Raw genomic sequence first — 17,082 nt, 5'->3', positions numbered from 1 at the left:
CTGACCGACAGAACAATGGGGAGAGGAAAGGTTACCAGTTCACCCCTTTACGACCCCACACCCATGATACGACGTAACGACAAAAAGAGAATATGACACAGTCATAGTCAGCTCTATGAAGCGTTTCACAGCTCCACACAGCGCACGAGCTAACCTGCTATCTGATTTTTACTAAGGAAAAACACAGAATAGAGAGGGCTCTAAGAACCCCGGTCCAACATACACATGTGCTTCTGTGGCCAGTACAACCCAGTTGTAGGTCACATGACACACACAACCCATCATCACCTACAAAAAATGGCAAAAACACTCAACAGAGGAACGCCGTTTTTTTTTCACAATGAGAGAATACATCATTCTTGATTAGTATCGACCACAGGCCTTGCTAAGCACACATGACAGCAACCAAACCAATTTCCCTTTAGGAAATAAGTTTCTCCAGCAGATTTAGCACAACCTCAGCAATCAAGCTGAGAGTTACATCGTATCCCTACCACACAAAAGACACAATTAATGCACAACATGTCTGATAGGAGGTGATAAAAGTCCCCAGGGAACCGGGGGGGGAAACACAATCCTCCTATTTTACCCTCAATACGGCCAGTTAAAACAGGAAAACCTGTTAATGTGTGAACTCACTGTTCATTGTCATTACAGTCTGAGAAAGAACATTCTTTTACTCACTCGTCACCAAGCATAGCTTCATAGGTTAGTTGCCTTAGTAGTGAGTACACGGTACACATAAACACCATGATGTTTCTCACACAACAACCAGATCAATACATCACGATCTGCACGGAGAAGCTAACTGCCAGTGACAAAAACAGCTCACACACAACCCGCAACGTATCTCAAATGCATTGCAACAACACACGTTTTGGGAAAAAACACCGTTATTCACAATACATTTAGCAAGGTAAAACCAGAAGACGTGTTATGAGGTCTGGCCAACCCCGTACCTGCCCGGAACGCAGATCAGCGAAGTGCAGTCACAAGCCACCGTAGAACACAGCCGTCCCGTGTTGTTCGATCCGGGCAGCGTCGCCGCTCCACCAGTCGCTACAGTCCTCTTTGTTGACGCAATCCCCGTCTAGGCTCAGGCAGGGTCGACGAACATCCCCTGTCAAGGATGACGTCGTGGTCAAGAGTGTAAAACATGTTAAAATCAAAGCACGTTCAACAGAATAGCATCAAGCTAACGGCTGCTCCAACCGTTCGGGTGCTATTGCTTCCGCTCGCGAGACGCCGATCTACGACGCACGCAATCAGGAGCGAGCTCCCGGCGGCGCGCGAGAAGCCAAGCTACCCCGCGCCAGGCCACCGACCGGCTAACCGTAAGCTATGAACATGTAAACAATGACATAACACTCACCCAGACAGGCCGCCGTTCTGAACCCTCCTCACTTTTTAAGAGAAAAGAGAAAACAAGACGTCAACACCGCTTCACAACGGTGACTTTACCACGTCCGGCGGAATCAGCACAGTACCAACTGGCCTGTATAGCTGACTTTGAACATGAATCTGCCGCTATCGCACATTACATGCACATATCCCCTCGTGAAGGAATACTCTCATTTGGATATGAAAGATGGGGTCTTAACACGGTGACAGAGAGAATCCACTCGTCCAGAACACACAGGGATCACCAGTGTCAATGGTCGCGGCCCACTAGTTAAAACTATAATGGTCGCCAGACCAAGGCCTTCTGTCGCCTAGACGGCTAAACAAAGGACCCTAGCCTGGGGCCGGTTTCCATAAACTTTGTCAAGTAGCCCCCATAGCACTAACAGACAAGTGGAGCCCGCCAGCAAACACTACTCACCCAACCTGGAACGCACCGCTCCTCACAACAGCGGCATGTCCGACAGTTCAGCTGTGGCCTGACAGGTTTCACCCCAACAAACACAGCAAGGAACTGCAGTTGAGAAGCATGCAGCGGCGTGCTCCCAATACGAAAACCGGTGGAGGGTTTGTAGAATGATCATCATCTTCTAGACACTCCAGTACGAAGACAATATCGCCGTATTTTCTCGAAAATAGTGAGAGAGAAAATAAAGATATGATGTCAACGTATCCTTGTTTCCCAAGCTGTTCCTAATCCAATTTCTTCCATCATGGTGTCAAGTGTGGGGATCTACCGAGGCACCTCTTCCTTGTGGTGAAAGCGAGAAGGAGGAGAGCAGGTGACCACACACCTGCTTATGAAGGTAAGCTGATGAGGGGTGTGGTCAGACTAATACTGGTATTAGAGGTACATTTGTGGTTTATTCAGTACGCGTGCACGTACGCGAGATAGTGCAGTAGCGATGCCAAGCTAAGCCACTAACGATACAGAACTATGTTTCAGGTTTACTATAGCTAACTATGTTTCAGGTTTACTATAGTTAACTATGTTTCAGGTTTACTATAGTTAACTATGTTTCAGGTTTACTATAGTTAACTGTATGTTTCAGGTTTACTATAGTTAACTATGTTTCAGGTTTACTATAGTTAACTATGTTTCAGGTTTACTATATTTACTATAGTTAACTATGTTTCAGGTTTACTATAGTTAACTGTTTCAGGTATACTATAGTTAACTGTATGTTTCAGGTTTACTATAGTTAACTGTATGTTTCAGGTTTACTATAGCTAACTATGTTTCAGGTATATTATAGTTAACTATGTTTCAGGTATATTATAGTTAACTATGTTTCAGGTTTACTATAGTTAACTATGTTTCAGGTATATTATAGTTAACTATGTTTCAGGTTTACTATAGTTAACTATGTTTCAGGTTTACTATAGTTAACTATGTTTCAGGTTTACTATAGTTAACTATGGTTTACTATAGTTAACTATGTTTCAGGTTTACTATAGTTAACTATGTTTCAGGTTTACTATAGTTAACGGTATGTTTCAGGTTTACTATAGTTAACTGTATGTTTCAGGTTTACTATAGTTAACTATGTTTCAGGTTTACTATAGTTAACTGTATGTTTCAGGTTTACTATAGTTAACTATGTTTCAGGTTTACTATAGTTAACTATGTTTCAGGTTTACTATAGTTAACTGTATGTTTCAGGTTTACTATAGTTAACTATGTTTCAGGTTTACTATAGTTAACTATGTTTCAGGTTTACTATAGTTAACTGTATGTTTCAGGTTTACTATAGTTAACTATGTTTCAGGTTTACTATAGTTAACTATGTTTCAGGTTTACTATAGTTAACTATGTTTCAGGTCATAGCTAACTATGTTTCAGGTTTACTATAGTTAACTATGTTCAGGTTTACTATAGTTAACTATGTTTCAGGTTTACTATAGTTAACTATGTTTCAGGTTTACTATAGTTAACTATGTTTCAGGTTTACTATAGTTAACTATGTTTCAGGTTTACTATAGTTAACTATGTTTCAGGTTTACTATAGCTAACTATGTTTCAGGTTTACTATAGTTAACTATGTTTCAGGTTTACTATAGTTAACTATGTTTCAGGTTTACTAACTATGTTTCAGGTTTACTATAGTTAACTATGTTTCAGGTTTACTATAGTTAACTATGTTTCAGGTTTACTATAGTTAACTATGTTTCAGGTTTACTATATTTACTATAGTTAACTATGTTTCAGGTTTACTATAGTTAACTGTTTCAGGTATACTATAGTTAACTGTATGTTTCAGGTTTACTATAGTTAACTGTATGTTTCAGGTTTACTATAGCTAACTATGTTTCAGGTATATTATAGTTAACTATGTTTCAGGTATATTATAGCTAACTATGTTTCAGGTTTACTATAGTTAACTATGTTTCAGGTATATTATAGTTAACTATGTTTCAGGTTTACTATAGTTAACTATGTTTCAGGTTTACTATAGTTAACTATGTTTCAGGTTTACTATAGTTAACTATGGTTTACTATAGTTAACTATGTTTCAGGTTTACTATAGTTAACTATGTTTCAGGTTTACTATAGTTAACTATGTTTCAGGTTTACTATAGTTAACTGTATGTTTCAGGTTTACTATAGTTAACTATGTTTCAGGTTTACTATAGTTAACTGTATGTTTCAGGTTTACTATAGTTAACTATGTTTCAGGTTTACTATAGTTAACTATGTTTCAGGTTTACTATAGTTAACTATGTTTCAGGTTTACTATAGTTAACGGTATGTTTCAGGTTTACTATAGTTAACTGTATGTTTCAGGTTTACTATAGTTAACTATGTTTCAGGTTTACTATAGTTAACTGTATGTTTCAGGTTTACTATAGTTAACTGTATGTTTCAGGTTTACTATAGTTAACTATGTTTCAGGTTTACTATAGTTAACTATGTTTCAGGTTTACTATAGTTAACTATGTTTCAGGTTTACTATAGTTAACTGTATGTTTCAGGTTTACTATAGTTAACTGTATGTTTCAGGTTTACTATAGTTAACTATGTTTCAGGTTTACTATAGTTAACTGTATGTTTCAGGTTTACTATAGTTAACTATGTTTCAGGTTTACTATAGTTAACTGTATGTTTCAGGTTTACTATAGTTAACTGTATGTTTCAGGTTTACTATAGTTAACTGTATGTTTCAGGTTTACTATAGTTAACTATGTTTCAGGTTTACTATAGTTAACTGTATGTTTCAGGTTTACTATAGTTAACTGTATGTTTCAGGTTTACTATAGTTAACTATGTTTCAGGTTTACTATAGTTAACTATGTTTCAGGTTTACTATAGTTAACTATGTTTCAGGTTTACTATAGTTAACTGTATGTTTCAGGTTTACTATAGTTAACTGTATGTTTCAGGTTTACTATAGTTAACTGTATGTTTCAGGTTTACTATAGTTAACTGTATGTTTCAGGTTTACTATAGTTAACTGTATGTTTCAGGTTTACTATAGTTAACTATGTTTCAGGTTTACTATAGTTAACTGTATGTTTCAGGTTTACTATAGTTAACCGTATTACCTGCTTGCTTCAGGTCTCCAATGCGGATGATGTGAGGCCAGTGCTGGAGGGTTTTAGCAAAGAACGGATTGGTTACTCCTAGAATGACCGACGGCCTGGGGGAGAGAGAGAGAGAGAGAGAGAGAGAGAGAGAGAGAGAGAGAGAGAGAGAGAGAGAGAGAGAGAGAGAGAGAGATTTACAGAAGTCACACAGTAGTACGTGAGCATAAACAGAAAATAACTATTTCTATTTAGCACCAGTCGATTGAAAAACAGAACAATTTTAACAATTACTTAAACATAACATATGTATAGCTTGGAAGAGCAAACTAAATAATTAGATTGAGAACAAAAGCAGTTTTGATGGAAATTATGACAAATACACCTCAACACATTCACTCACACAAACACGCTCACATTAGGGGTGTAAAGGGGCACGTATCAGTACCGAACCGGTTCAGTACTGGACCTCAGGGTCCGTACGGCTGTGTACCGAACGAATACAACGGTATGGTAAGTACTAACGACCGCACGTCCAGAACTCTTTTTGCGTGCAGCATTTAATTAAAAACTCACCAAAAAGTGTAAAAATATTATTTACACAAAGGGCCGGGTGTTCGTTCAACATAATTCTCTCTTTTCATTTTTTAACACGTCGATTATTAATTTCAATATAGAATATTCGTTGACAGCCTTACAAGTACACAGTAAATTTCGTAGAGTATATTTGACTCAAACTGAGTCAATTGTACTCAGTTTGAGTCAAATGTACTCAGTTTGAGTCAAATGTACTCTGCGAAATCTACTGTGTACAATTAGTTACTGAGTGGAACATGGAAAGCCAAATTTCGGCCCACTGTACCAAAAACCTGTACCGAACCGTGACTTCAAAACCGAGGTACGTACCGAACCGTGACTTCAAAACCGAGGTACGTACCGAACCGTGACTTCAAAACCGAGGTACGTACCGAACCGTGACTTCAAAACCGAGGTACGTACCGAACCGTGACTTCAAAACCGAGGTACGTACCGAACCGTGGTTTTTGTGTACCGTTACACTCCTAACTCACATACACATTAACTCACACAAACACACATACACATTAACTCACACAAACACACATACACATTAACTCACACAAACACACATACACATTAACTCACACAAACACACATACACATTAACTCACACAAACACACATTAACTCACACAAACACACATTAACTCACACACACATAGGCCTGTCGCAATAAGCAATAAATCAATTTATCGCCCGATAATTCAAATGAATGCAATGATTTTGACGGTTGCGATTAATTGCTATTTGCGTGTTTGTTTTAATGAGGCGGAACCAGTACCTCTTGTCAGTCACTCTCCGTGAGGGGAGGCGGGCCGCTGGTGTTACTACAGAGTACAGCACGGGAGCTCCGTGGGGCAGTAGCAACGCCATATAGCTTAACTACATTTCTCAATAGCGTTGCTCCTTTTGAACCAAGTAGCGTTCTTTGTAGTGTAGCTATTTTTAGACCCAAGTAGTTACTCGCTACTGCCCGGAGAAACCGGACTGCTAAATAAAGATTAAATATCTAGCGTTGATGCTATTCAATGCTATCAACATTAGCTAGATAGCTAACCAACTAAATACAATGTATAACATAGCTACAACACACAATAACGTTAATACAATTACATGCATCATTGTTTACAATGAACGGGTGGGGCTAGTCAAAGGATGACACAGGGACAAGTTAAAACACCGGAAAAGACGTTTATTTTGTACAGCGTTTTCCTCCACGAGTACTCGAGTACATCATGTGATCAATCGATCTGGATTATTTTTGCCCATCCCTAGTTTATCCTGTGCTGAAAAGTCTCCATTCCAATAGAGATAGTATATATTTTGGTGTTTATTTGATTATTGTTTCACTGCCTTTTATTTATTACGTTTACACAGTTTTTGCCTCATACTTTATTAACATTTTGTACATGTAAACCTACAGTAAACCTAGCAACCCGCCTCTTGTCCACACACATTGCTCTGCTCGTTTTATCATTGCTCTCACGGAGATAAAACTGGGAACGAGGTTACTCTGCTTGTGACGCTACCTCATATCGCAGATCTGATTGGTTAAGTAGTAATTTAGGATATTTAAAATGTCTTCCAATGTTAAATAAAGGTTTATTGCACTTTGAAACGGTTTCCTTATATCATATATCATTATATTAGTAAAAAAAAATGAAAACGTTCATTGAAAACTTTTGGGAAATACATTTCTCAACAAAAAAAAATCTCAAAACTACAATAATATCACTTATCGCAATAATTTCTGGGACAATTAATCGCCCAGCAAAATGTGTTGTCGTGACAGGCCTACACACACACAAATACACATGAACAGACATTAAAACACAAAACATTATGCCATATGTAAAGTGGGGTGACTGTACTCACGGCGCCTGCGTCCTGGTGGTGTACTCTTTGAACTCACTGTCATGGATGGTGAAGTACGGCCTGAAGTCACTGCAGTACCTCAGAGGAGAGATGCAGCTGCACACACACACACACACACACACACACACACACACACACAAGAGACACACACACACACACACAGAGACACACACACACACACACACACACACGCACGCACACACAGTATTATTCATACATAATAAAGCTCATGTCCTCTGACCCCAAGACAGTCAAAGGCTGCATTCCATTCAGACTCAATGTTGACTCGCTTACTCTCACTTTGAGGGACAATCCCCCAGAATTAGGGATGGGTACCTTTCACATTTGAACCGATACCGGTACCGGTACCTGTGAATCGATACCGGTACCCAACGGTACCTTTTTTCGGTACTTTAGTCTCAAGAAATTTAATTTACCTACCTCAGTCGTAAAAAAAAAATCCAAACTTCAAATAACTACAATTTCGACAGTTTTCGGCTTGTCATTGCTCCGACTGCTTTGTTGTTGAATCAAGTCAAATCCTAGATAAGCATATATTGTGCGTGTGAACGTTGACACGAAAAAAAAAGTTAAAAAAAGAAATAATAAAAAAAAAAAACGGTTTCTCACTTGATTCGATACTCGGTAGTACCGACGTGTATCGGTTCGGTACCTCAAAAGTACCGAATTCGGTACCCATCCCTACCCAGAATACCAGGTGACTAACCAAGAACCTGCTGGTTCTAGAGAACAGACAGCAACATGGTGACACCCTCTCTCCTGACCACACCCTCTCTCCTGACCACACCCTCTCTCCTGACCACACCCTCTCTCTTGACCACACCCTCTCTCCTGACCACACCCTCTCCCTCTCACCTGACCACACCCTCTCACCTGACCACACCCCCTCCTCTCTCCTGACCACACCCCCTCCCTCTCTCCTGACCACACCCTCTCTCCTGACCACACCCCCTCCCTCTCACCTGACCACACCCCCTCCCTCTCTCCTGACCACACCCCCTCCTCTCTCCTGACCACACCCCCTCCCTCTCACCTGACCACACCCCCTCCCTCTCTCCTGACCACACCCCCCCCTCTCTCCTGACCACACCCCCTCCCTCTCTCCTGACCACTCCCTCTCACCTGACCACACCCCCTCCCTCTCTCCTGACCACACCCTCTCCCTCTCACCTGACCACACCCTCTCACCTGACCACACCCCCTCCCTCTCTCCTGACCACACCCCCTTCCTCTCTCCTGACCACACCCCCTCCCTCTCTCCTGACCACACCCTCTCTCCTGACCACACCCTCTCACCTGACCACACCCCCTCCCTCTCTCCTGACCACACCCCCTCCCTCTCTCCTGACCACACCCTCTCACCTGACCACACCCCCTCCCTCTCACCTGACCACACCCCCTCCCTCTCTCCTGACCACACCCCCTCCCTCTCACCTGACCACACCCCCTCCCTCTCTCCTGACCACACCCTCTCTCCTGACCACACCCCCTCCTCTCTCCTGACCACACCCCCTCCCTCTCTCCTGACCACACCCCCTCCCTCTCTCCTGACCACACCCCCCCCTCTCTCCTGACCACACCCCCTCCCTCTCTCCTGACCACACCCCCTCCCTCTCTCCTGACCACACCCCCTCCCTCTCTCCTGACCACACCCCCTCCCTCTCACCTGACCACACCCCCTCCCTCTCTCCTGACCACACCCCCTCCCTCTCACCTGACCACACCCCCCCCCTCTCACCTGACCACACCCCCTCCCTCTCTCCTGACCACACCCCCTCCCTCTCTCCTGACCACACCCCCTCCCTCTCTCCTGACCACACCCCCTCCCTCTCTCCTGACCACACCCCCCCCTCTCCTGACCACACCCCTCCCTCTCACCTGACCACACCCCTCCCGCTCTCCTGACCACACCCCTCCCTCTCTCCTGACCACACCCCCTCCCTCTCACCTGACCACACCCTCTCTCCTGACCACACCCCCTCCCTCCTGACCACACCCCCTCCCTCTCACCTGACCACACCCTCTCTCCTGACCACACCCCCTCCCTCTCTCCTGACCACACCCCCTCCCTCTCACCTGACCACACCCCCTCCCTCTCTCCTGACCACACCCTCTCTCCTGACCACACCCCCTCCCTCTCTCCTGACCACACCCCCTCCCTCTCACCTGACCACACCCTCTCTCCTGACCACACCCCCTCCCTCTCTCCTGACCACACCCCCTCCCTCTCTCCTGACCACACCCCCTCCCTCTCTCCTGACCACACCCTCTCTCCTGACCACACCCTCTCCCTCTCTCCTGACCACACCCCTCCCTCTCTCCTGACCACACCCCCTCCCTCTCACCTGACCACACCCCTCCCTCTCTCCTGACCTCTCCCTCTCTCCTGACCACACCCCAACCCTCTCACCTGACCACACCCTCTCACCTGACCACACCCCTCCCTCTCTCCTGACCTCTCCCTCTCACCTGACCACACCCCAACCCTCTCACCTGACCACACCCTCTCTCCTGACCACACCCCCCCCCTCTCACCTGACCTCTCCCTCTCACCTGACCACACCCCTCCCTCTCTCCTGACCTCTCCCTCTCACCTGACCACACCCTCTCTCCTGACCACACCCCCCCCTCTCACCTGACCTCTCCCTCTCACCTGACCACACCCCTCCCTCTCTCCTGACCTCTCCCTCTCACCTGACCACACCCCAACCCTCTCACCTGACCACACCCTCTCTCCTGACCACACCCCCCCCCTCTCACCTGACCAATGCCAGCACAGTGTCAGACGACTCCGCTGGCGAGGGTGCCATGACGACCAGCGCCTCCCCCAGCAGCACCAGCTCCCACTGCATCTGGATGTGGAAGAACACGGGGTAGAAACACCTGGGGGGGGGGGAGGGGGGAGAGAGGGGGGAGAGGCGGGGAGAGAGAGAGGGGGGAGAGAGAGAGAGAGGGGGAGGGGAGAGAGGGGGGGAGAGAGAGATGGAGCAGGGAGAGAGAGATAGAGGGGGGAGAGAGAGAGATAGAGGGGGGAGAGAGAGATAGAGGGGGGAGAGAGAGATAGAGGGGGGAGAGAGAGATAGAGGGGAGAGAGATATAGAGGGGGGAGAGAGAGATATAGAGGGGGGAGAGATAGAGGGGGAAGGGAGAGAGAAATGGAGCAGGGAGAGAGAGAGATAGAGGGGGGAGAGAGAGAGATAGAGGGGGGAGAGAGATAGAGGGGGGAGAGAGAGATAGAGGGGAGAGAGAGAGATAGAGGGGGGAGAGAGAGAGATAGAGGGGGGAGAGAGAGAGATAGAGAGGGGAGAGAGATAGAGGGGGAAGGGAGAGAGAGATGGAGCAGGGAGAGAGAGAGATAGAGGGGGAAGGGAGAGAGATAGTGGGGGAGAGAGATAGAGGGGGGAGAGAGAGATAGAGGGGGGAGAGAGAGATAGAGGGGAGAGAGAGAGATAGAGGGGGGAGAGAGAGAGATAGAGGGGGGAGAGAGAGAGATAGAGAGGGGAGAGAGATAGAGGGGGAAGGGAGAGAGAGATGGAGCAGGGAGAGAGAGAGATAGAGGGGGAGGGGAGAGAGATATAGTGGGGGAGAGAGAGATAGAGGGGGAGGGGAGAGAGATATAGTGGGGGAGAGACAGATAGAGGGGGGAGAGAGAGATGGAGCAGGGAGAGAGAGAGATAGAGGGGAGAGGTTTACATGTTTTGATATTAAACACTGCAACAGGAAGTCTACACCAAACGTTCCACTAAGAAACCACCCATTTGTCTGTCCATTCATGAGACGGTCTGTCTGTAGAGATAAACAGGTCTGTAACCTTTAACCTTTAGAGGAGCTGTCTGTCTGTCTGTAGAGATAAACAGGTCTGTAACCTTTAACCTTTAGAGGAGCTGTCTGTCTGTCTGTACAGATAAACAGGTCTGTAGCCTTTAGAGGAGCTGTCTGTCTGTAGAGATAAACAGGTCTGTAGCCTTTAGAGGAGCTGTCTGTCTGTCTGTACAGATAAACAGGTCTGTAGCCTTTAGAGGAGCTGTCTGTCTGTCTGTAGAGATAAACAGGTCTGTAGCCTTTAGAGGAGCTGTCTGTCTGTCTGTAGAGATAAACAGGTCTGTAGCCTTTAGAGGAGCTGTCTGTCTGTCTGTACAGATAAACAGGTCTGTAACCTTTAGAGGAGCTGTCTGTCTGTCTGTAGAGATAAACAGGTCTGTAGCCTTTAGAGGAGCTGTCTGTCTGTCTGTAGAGATAAACAGGTCTGTAGCCTTTAGAGGAGCTGTCTGTCTGTACAGATAAACAGGTCTGTAACCTTTAACCTTTAGAGGAGCTGTCTGTCTGTCTGTAGAGATAAACAGGTCTGTAGCCTTTAGAGGAGCTGTCTGTCTGTCTGTAGAGATAAACAGGTCTGTAACCTTTAGAGGAGCTGTCTGTCTGTCTGTAGAGATAAACAGGTCTGTAGCCTTTAGAGGAGCTGTCTGTCTGTCTGTAGAGATAAACAGGTCTGTAGCCTTTAGAGGAGCTGTCTGTCTGTCTGTAGAGATAAACAGGTCTGTAACCTTTAGAGGAGCTGTCTGTCTGTCTGTAGAGATAAACAGGTCTGTAACCTTTAGAGGAGCTGTCTGTCTGTAGAGATAAACAGGTCTGTAGCCTTTAGAGGAGCTGTCTGTCTGTCTGTAGAGATAAACAGGTCTGTAACCTTTAGAGGAGCTGTCTGTCTGTCTGTAGAGATAAACAGGTCTGTAACCTTTAGAGGAGCTGTCTGTCTGTCTGTAGAGATAAACAGGTCTGTACCTTTTTTTGCGTTCGTTTTCCTTTTAGTTTTAGTTCGTTAATTTTTTTGCTTTCTTTTTTTGCGTTATTTATTTGCGTTCGTTTTTTTGCATTCGTTTTTTTGCGTTCGTTTACGTTTTAGTTCATTTTCATTTTAGTTCGCTCATTTTTTTGCGTTCTATTTTTTGCATTCGTTTTTTGCGTTCGTTTTTTTTGCATTGGTTTTTTTTCGTTATTTTTTTTGTGTCCTTTTTTAGCGTTCGTTTATTTGCGTTCGATTTTTGCGTTCTTTTTTTTGCGCTCGGTTTCGTTTTAGTTTTAGTTCGTTAATCTTTTTGCGTTCTTTTTTTGCGTTCTTTTTTTGCGTTATTTATTTGCGTTCGTTTTTTTGCGTTCATTTTTTTGCGTTCGTTTTTTTGCGTTATTTTTTGTGCGTTCGTTTTCGTTTGTTCGTTTTCATTTTAGTTCGTAAATTTTTTTGCGTAATTTTTTTGCGTAATTTATTTGCGTTTGTTTTTTGCGTTTGTTTTTTTTGCTTATTTTTTTGTTGCGTTCGTTTTTTTGCGTTTTCTTTTTTGCATTCTTTTTTTGCGTTCTTTTTTTGCGTTCGTTTTCATTTTAGTTCGTTTTCGTTCGTTCATTTTTTTGCGTTCTTTTTTTGCGATTGTTTATTTGCGTTCGATTTTTTTCGTTCTTTTTTTGCGTTCGTTTTCGTTTTAGTTCGTTTTAGTTTTAGTTCGTTCATTTTTTTGCATTCTTTTTTTTGCATTCTTTTTTTGCGTTTGTTTTTTTTCGTTCTTTTTGTTTTAGTTCGTTTTAGTTTTGGTTCGTTCGTTTTTTTGCGTTCGTTTTTTGCGTTCGTTTCTTTGCAAAAAAATAATAAAAAAACTAACAAAAACGAAAACGAACAAGAGGAGTCTGCCTTCAACTGTCAGCCACAGTGGAACTAAACCACCGTCTGTAGAGATAAACAGGTCTGTACCTTTAGAGGAGCTGTCTGTCTGTCTGTAGAGATAAACAGGTCTGTAGCCTTTAGAGGAGCTGTCTGTCTGTCTGTAGAGATAAACAGGTCTGTACCTTTAGAGGAGCTGTCTGTCTGTCTGTAGAGATAAACAGGTCTGTAGCCTTTAGAGGAGCTGTCTGTCTGTCTGTAGAGATAAACAGGTCTGTAGCCTTTAGAGGAGCTGTCTGTCTGTCTGTAGAGATAAACAGGTCTGTAGCCTTTAGAGGAGCTGTCTGTCTGTCTGTAGAGATAAACAGGTCTGTAGCCTTTAGAGGAGCTGTCTGTCTGTCTGTAGAGATAAACAGGTCTGTAACCTTTAGAGGAGCTGTCTGTCTGTCTGTAGAGATAAACAGGTCTGTACCTTTAGAGGAGCTGTCTGTCTGTCTGTAGAGATAAACAGGTCTGTAGCCTTTAGAGGAGCTGTCTGTCTGTCTGTAGAGATAAACAGGTCTGTAACCTTTAGAGGAGCTGTCTGTCTGTAGAGATAAACAGGTCTGTAACCTTTAGAGGAGCTGTCTGTCTGTCTGTAGAGATAAACAGGTCTGTAACCTTTAGAGGAGCTGTCTGTCTGTAGAGATAAACAGGTCTGTAACCTTTAGAGGAGCTGTCTGTCTGTCTGTAGAGATAAACAGGTCTGTAGCCTTTAGAGGAGCTGTCTGTCTGTCTGTAGAGATAAACAGGTCTGTAGCCTTTAGAGGAGCTGTCTGTCTGTACAGATAAACAGGTCTGTAACCTTTAACCTTTAGAGGAGCTGTCTGTCTGTCTGTACAGATAAACAGGTTGCCACGGCAGCCAGGAATGTCAACATGCGTAAACAACAGAGACCAGGTTGAGCTGCTGCGGTACCCGTGTCTGACGCCAGGGGGCAGCAGAACGCAACTGTACAGGTGCTAAACTGAGCTGTGTTCAACAGCACAATTGGTTACAGAATGTTGTTGATAAACAGACGGTGATCAATACTCAACAATAAACTACTCAGACCAGGGTACGGTCTAAACCTTTCACTGCCACACGACAGAAGGTTTTTAACCCTTTACTATCACACTACCGACGGTTACATCTTTAGTGTTTTACGCATTTCCCCGCTCAGAACTCCGGTTCCATTAGGGATTCCTTCATCTTCCGAGAAGTATATCGTACACGTCTTATCGTACACATCCCGAATAATAGCTGGTTCTTGAAGCGGTTCCAGCTGAATGTTTCGAGGTCCGTGTTGAGCCCAAGTCTGAAGAGGACCGGCACCGGAGACCAGTGGTGCGTTGGTCATGGCACCGGGTTGCATGCCGTTCAACCAGGTCTGTGAGCAGGAGCGTGCAGGAGGAGCAGGAGCAGTTGCGCACGCACATGCACGGATGTGCAAGCGTGTGCACACAAGAATGCGCTGCACTCGACTGATGCGCCAACTCGCCAAGGACCCACCTGGCCTACTTTGCATAACAATAGCGCAGGTCGTCAGGTGTGTTCAAATACGCCCTCGGATACATTCACACACAACCTGTGAATGACATGCGTTACATTCCATTCCTAGAGGCAATTAGGCACCGTCTTTAGTCTGTGCGCACGCGAGGGGACATTTAAAACACAGTGCAACCAGGTGTGAAATCACCAACGCACCCCTGCCGGAGACAGCCTCAGCCCATTCCGTGCAGGTGACGAATCCATGACGGATCAATCAGAAACACGTCATGCAACTAACCACCGAGGAGTAGCTTTGAGAAGAACCACACACTGAAGAACTACACTGAGGGGGGGGGACTCACCTGAAGAACTACACTGAGGGGGGGGACTCACCTGAAGAACTACACTGAGGGGGGGGACTCACCTGAAGAACTACACTGAGGGGGGGGACTCACCTGAAGAACTACACTGAGGGGGGGGGGGACTCACCTGAAGAACTACACTGAGGGGGGGGGACTCACCTGAAGAACTACACTGAGGGGGGGGGGGACTCACCTGAAGAACTACACTGAGGGGGGGGACTCACCTGAAGAACTACACTGAGGGGGGGGGACTCACCTGAAGAACTACACTGAGGGGGGGGGACTCACCTGAAGAACTACACTGAGGGGGGGGGACTCACCTGAAGAACTACACTGAGGGGGGGGGGACTCACCTGAAGAACTACACTGAGGGGGGGGGGGGACTCACCTGAAGAACTACACTGAGGGTGGGGGGGACTCACCTGAAGAACTACACTGAGGGGGGGGGACTCACCTGAAGAACTACACTGAGGGGGGGGGGACTCACCTGAAGAACTACACTGAGGGGGGGGGGACTCACCTGAAGAACTACACTGAGGGGGGGGGGGGGGACTCACCTGAAGAACTACACTGAGGGGGGGGACTCACCTGAAGAACTACACTGAGGGGGGGGGGGACTCACCTGAAGAACTACACTGAGGGGGGGGACTCACCTGAAGAACTACACTGAGGGGGGGGGGGACTCACCTGAAGAACTACACTGAGGGGGGGGGGGACTCACCTGAAGAACTACACTGAGGGGGGGGGACTCACCTGAAGAACTACACTGAGGGGGGGGGGCTCACCTGAAGAACTACACTGAGGGGGGGGGACTCACCTGAAGAACTACACTGAGGGGGGGGACTCACCTGAAGAACTACACTGAGGGGGGGGGGGGCTCACCTGAAGAACTACACTGAGGGGGGGGGACTCACCTGAAGAACTATACTGAGGGGGGGGGGACTCACCTGAAGAACTACACTGAGGGGGGGGGGGACTCACCTGAAGAACTACACTGAGGGGGGGGGACTCACCTGAAGAACTACACTGAGGGGGGGGGACTCACCTGAAGAACTACACTGAGGGGGGGGGACTCACCTGAAGAACTACACTGAGGGGGGGGACTCACCTGAAGAACTACACTGAGGGGGGGGGACTCACCTGAAGAACTACACTGAGGGGGGGGACTCACCTGAAGAACTACACTGAGGGGGGGGGACTCACCTGAAGAACTACACTGAGGGGGGGGGGACTCACCTGAAGAACTACACTGAGGGGGGGGGACTCACCTGAAGAACTACACTGAGGGGGGGGACTCACCTGAAGAACTACACTGAGGGGGGGGACTCACCTGAAGAACTACACTGAGGGGGGGGGCTCACCTGAAGAACTACACTGAGGGGGGGGGACTCACCTGAAGAACTACACTGAGGGGGGGGGACTCACCTGAAGAACTACACTGAGGGGGGGACTCACCTGAAGAACTACACTGAGGGGGGGGACTCACCTGAAGAACTACACTGAGGGGGGGGGACTCACCTGAAGAACTACACTGAGGGGGGGGGGGACTCACCTGAAGAACTACACTGAGGGGGGGGGGGGACTCACCTGAAGAACTACACTGAGGGGGGGGGACTCACCTGAAGAACTACACTGAGGGGGGGGGGCTCACCTGAAGAACTACACTGAGGGGGGGGGACTCACCTGAAGAACTACACTGAGGGGGGGGGACTCACCTGAAGAACTACACTGAGGGGGGGGGACTCACCTGAAGAACTACACTGAGGGGGGGGGACTCACCTGAAGAACTACACTGAGGGGGGGGACTCACCTGAAGAGGTCAACTTCATGGATGGTGGGAAGCACTATGGATACCAAGCTGTCGGTCTGAAAGACACACACACACACACACACACACACACACACACACACAGACACACACACAGACACGCACACACCAGTTGTGATAACCATTGCCATAATTGTGTAATGATAAAATCGTGTGAGTTTTATTTTAGTGTTAGTTTGATTTAGTTTACCCGTTAGTGTGAGTGCTATTTTTTTTTTTTTTCCTCCTACTTTTTCTCCCCATTTTTCAATTTTTCTCCCGTCGCCAATTTCGTATCGTCCAATTCTACCCTCCCCTGTCTCGAACGCTGTTAGACCATGCCTCCCACAAGCCGGC

The 17,082-nt window shown here is 46.1% G+C and overlaps 1 protein-coding gene across 1 annotated transcript in view; it reads right to left on the bottom strand.

Moving 5' to 3' along the window:
- The window catches only part of dennd6a (DENN/MADD domain containing 6A), a 58,728-nt gene that overhangs the window by 21,269 nt on the left and 20,377 nt on the right, over nt 1-17,082 (bottom strand). The window contains 4 exon segments of the mRNA XM_084316874.1: nt 4,945-5,039; nt 7,377-7,472; nt 10,158-10,280; nt 16,729-16,784. Coding sequence (XP_084173000.1) covers nt 4,945-5,039; nt 7,377-7,472; nt 10,158-10,280; nt 16,729-16,784 — 370 coding nt within the window.

This window comes from Notolepis coatsorum, assembly GCF_963971535.1.
Source record: "Notolepis coatsorum genome assembly, chromosome: 6".
Classification (NCBI taxonomy): Eukaryota; Metazoa; Chordata; class Actinopteri; order Aulopiformes; family Paralepididae; genus Notolepis; species Notolepis coatsorum.
The sequence above is the reverse complement of the archived record's forward strand: the minus strand, read 5'-3'. Positions and strand labels throughout refer to the sequence as shown.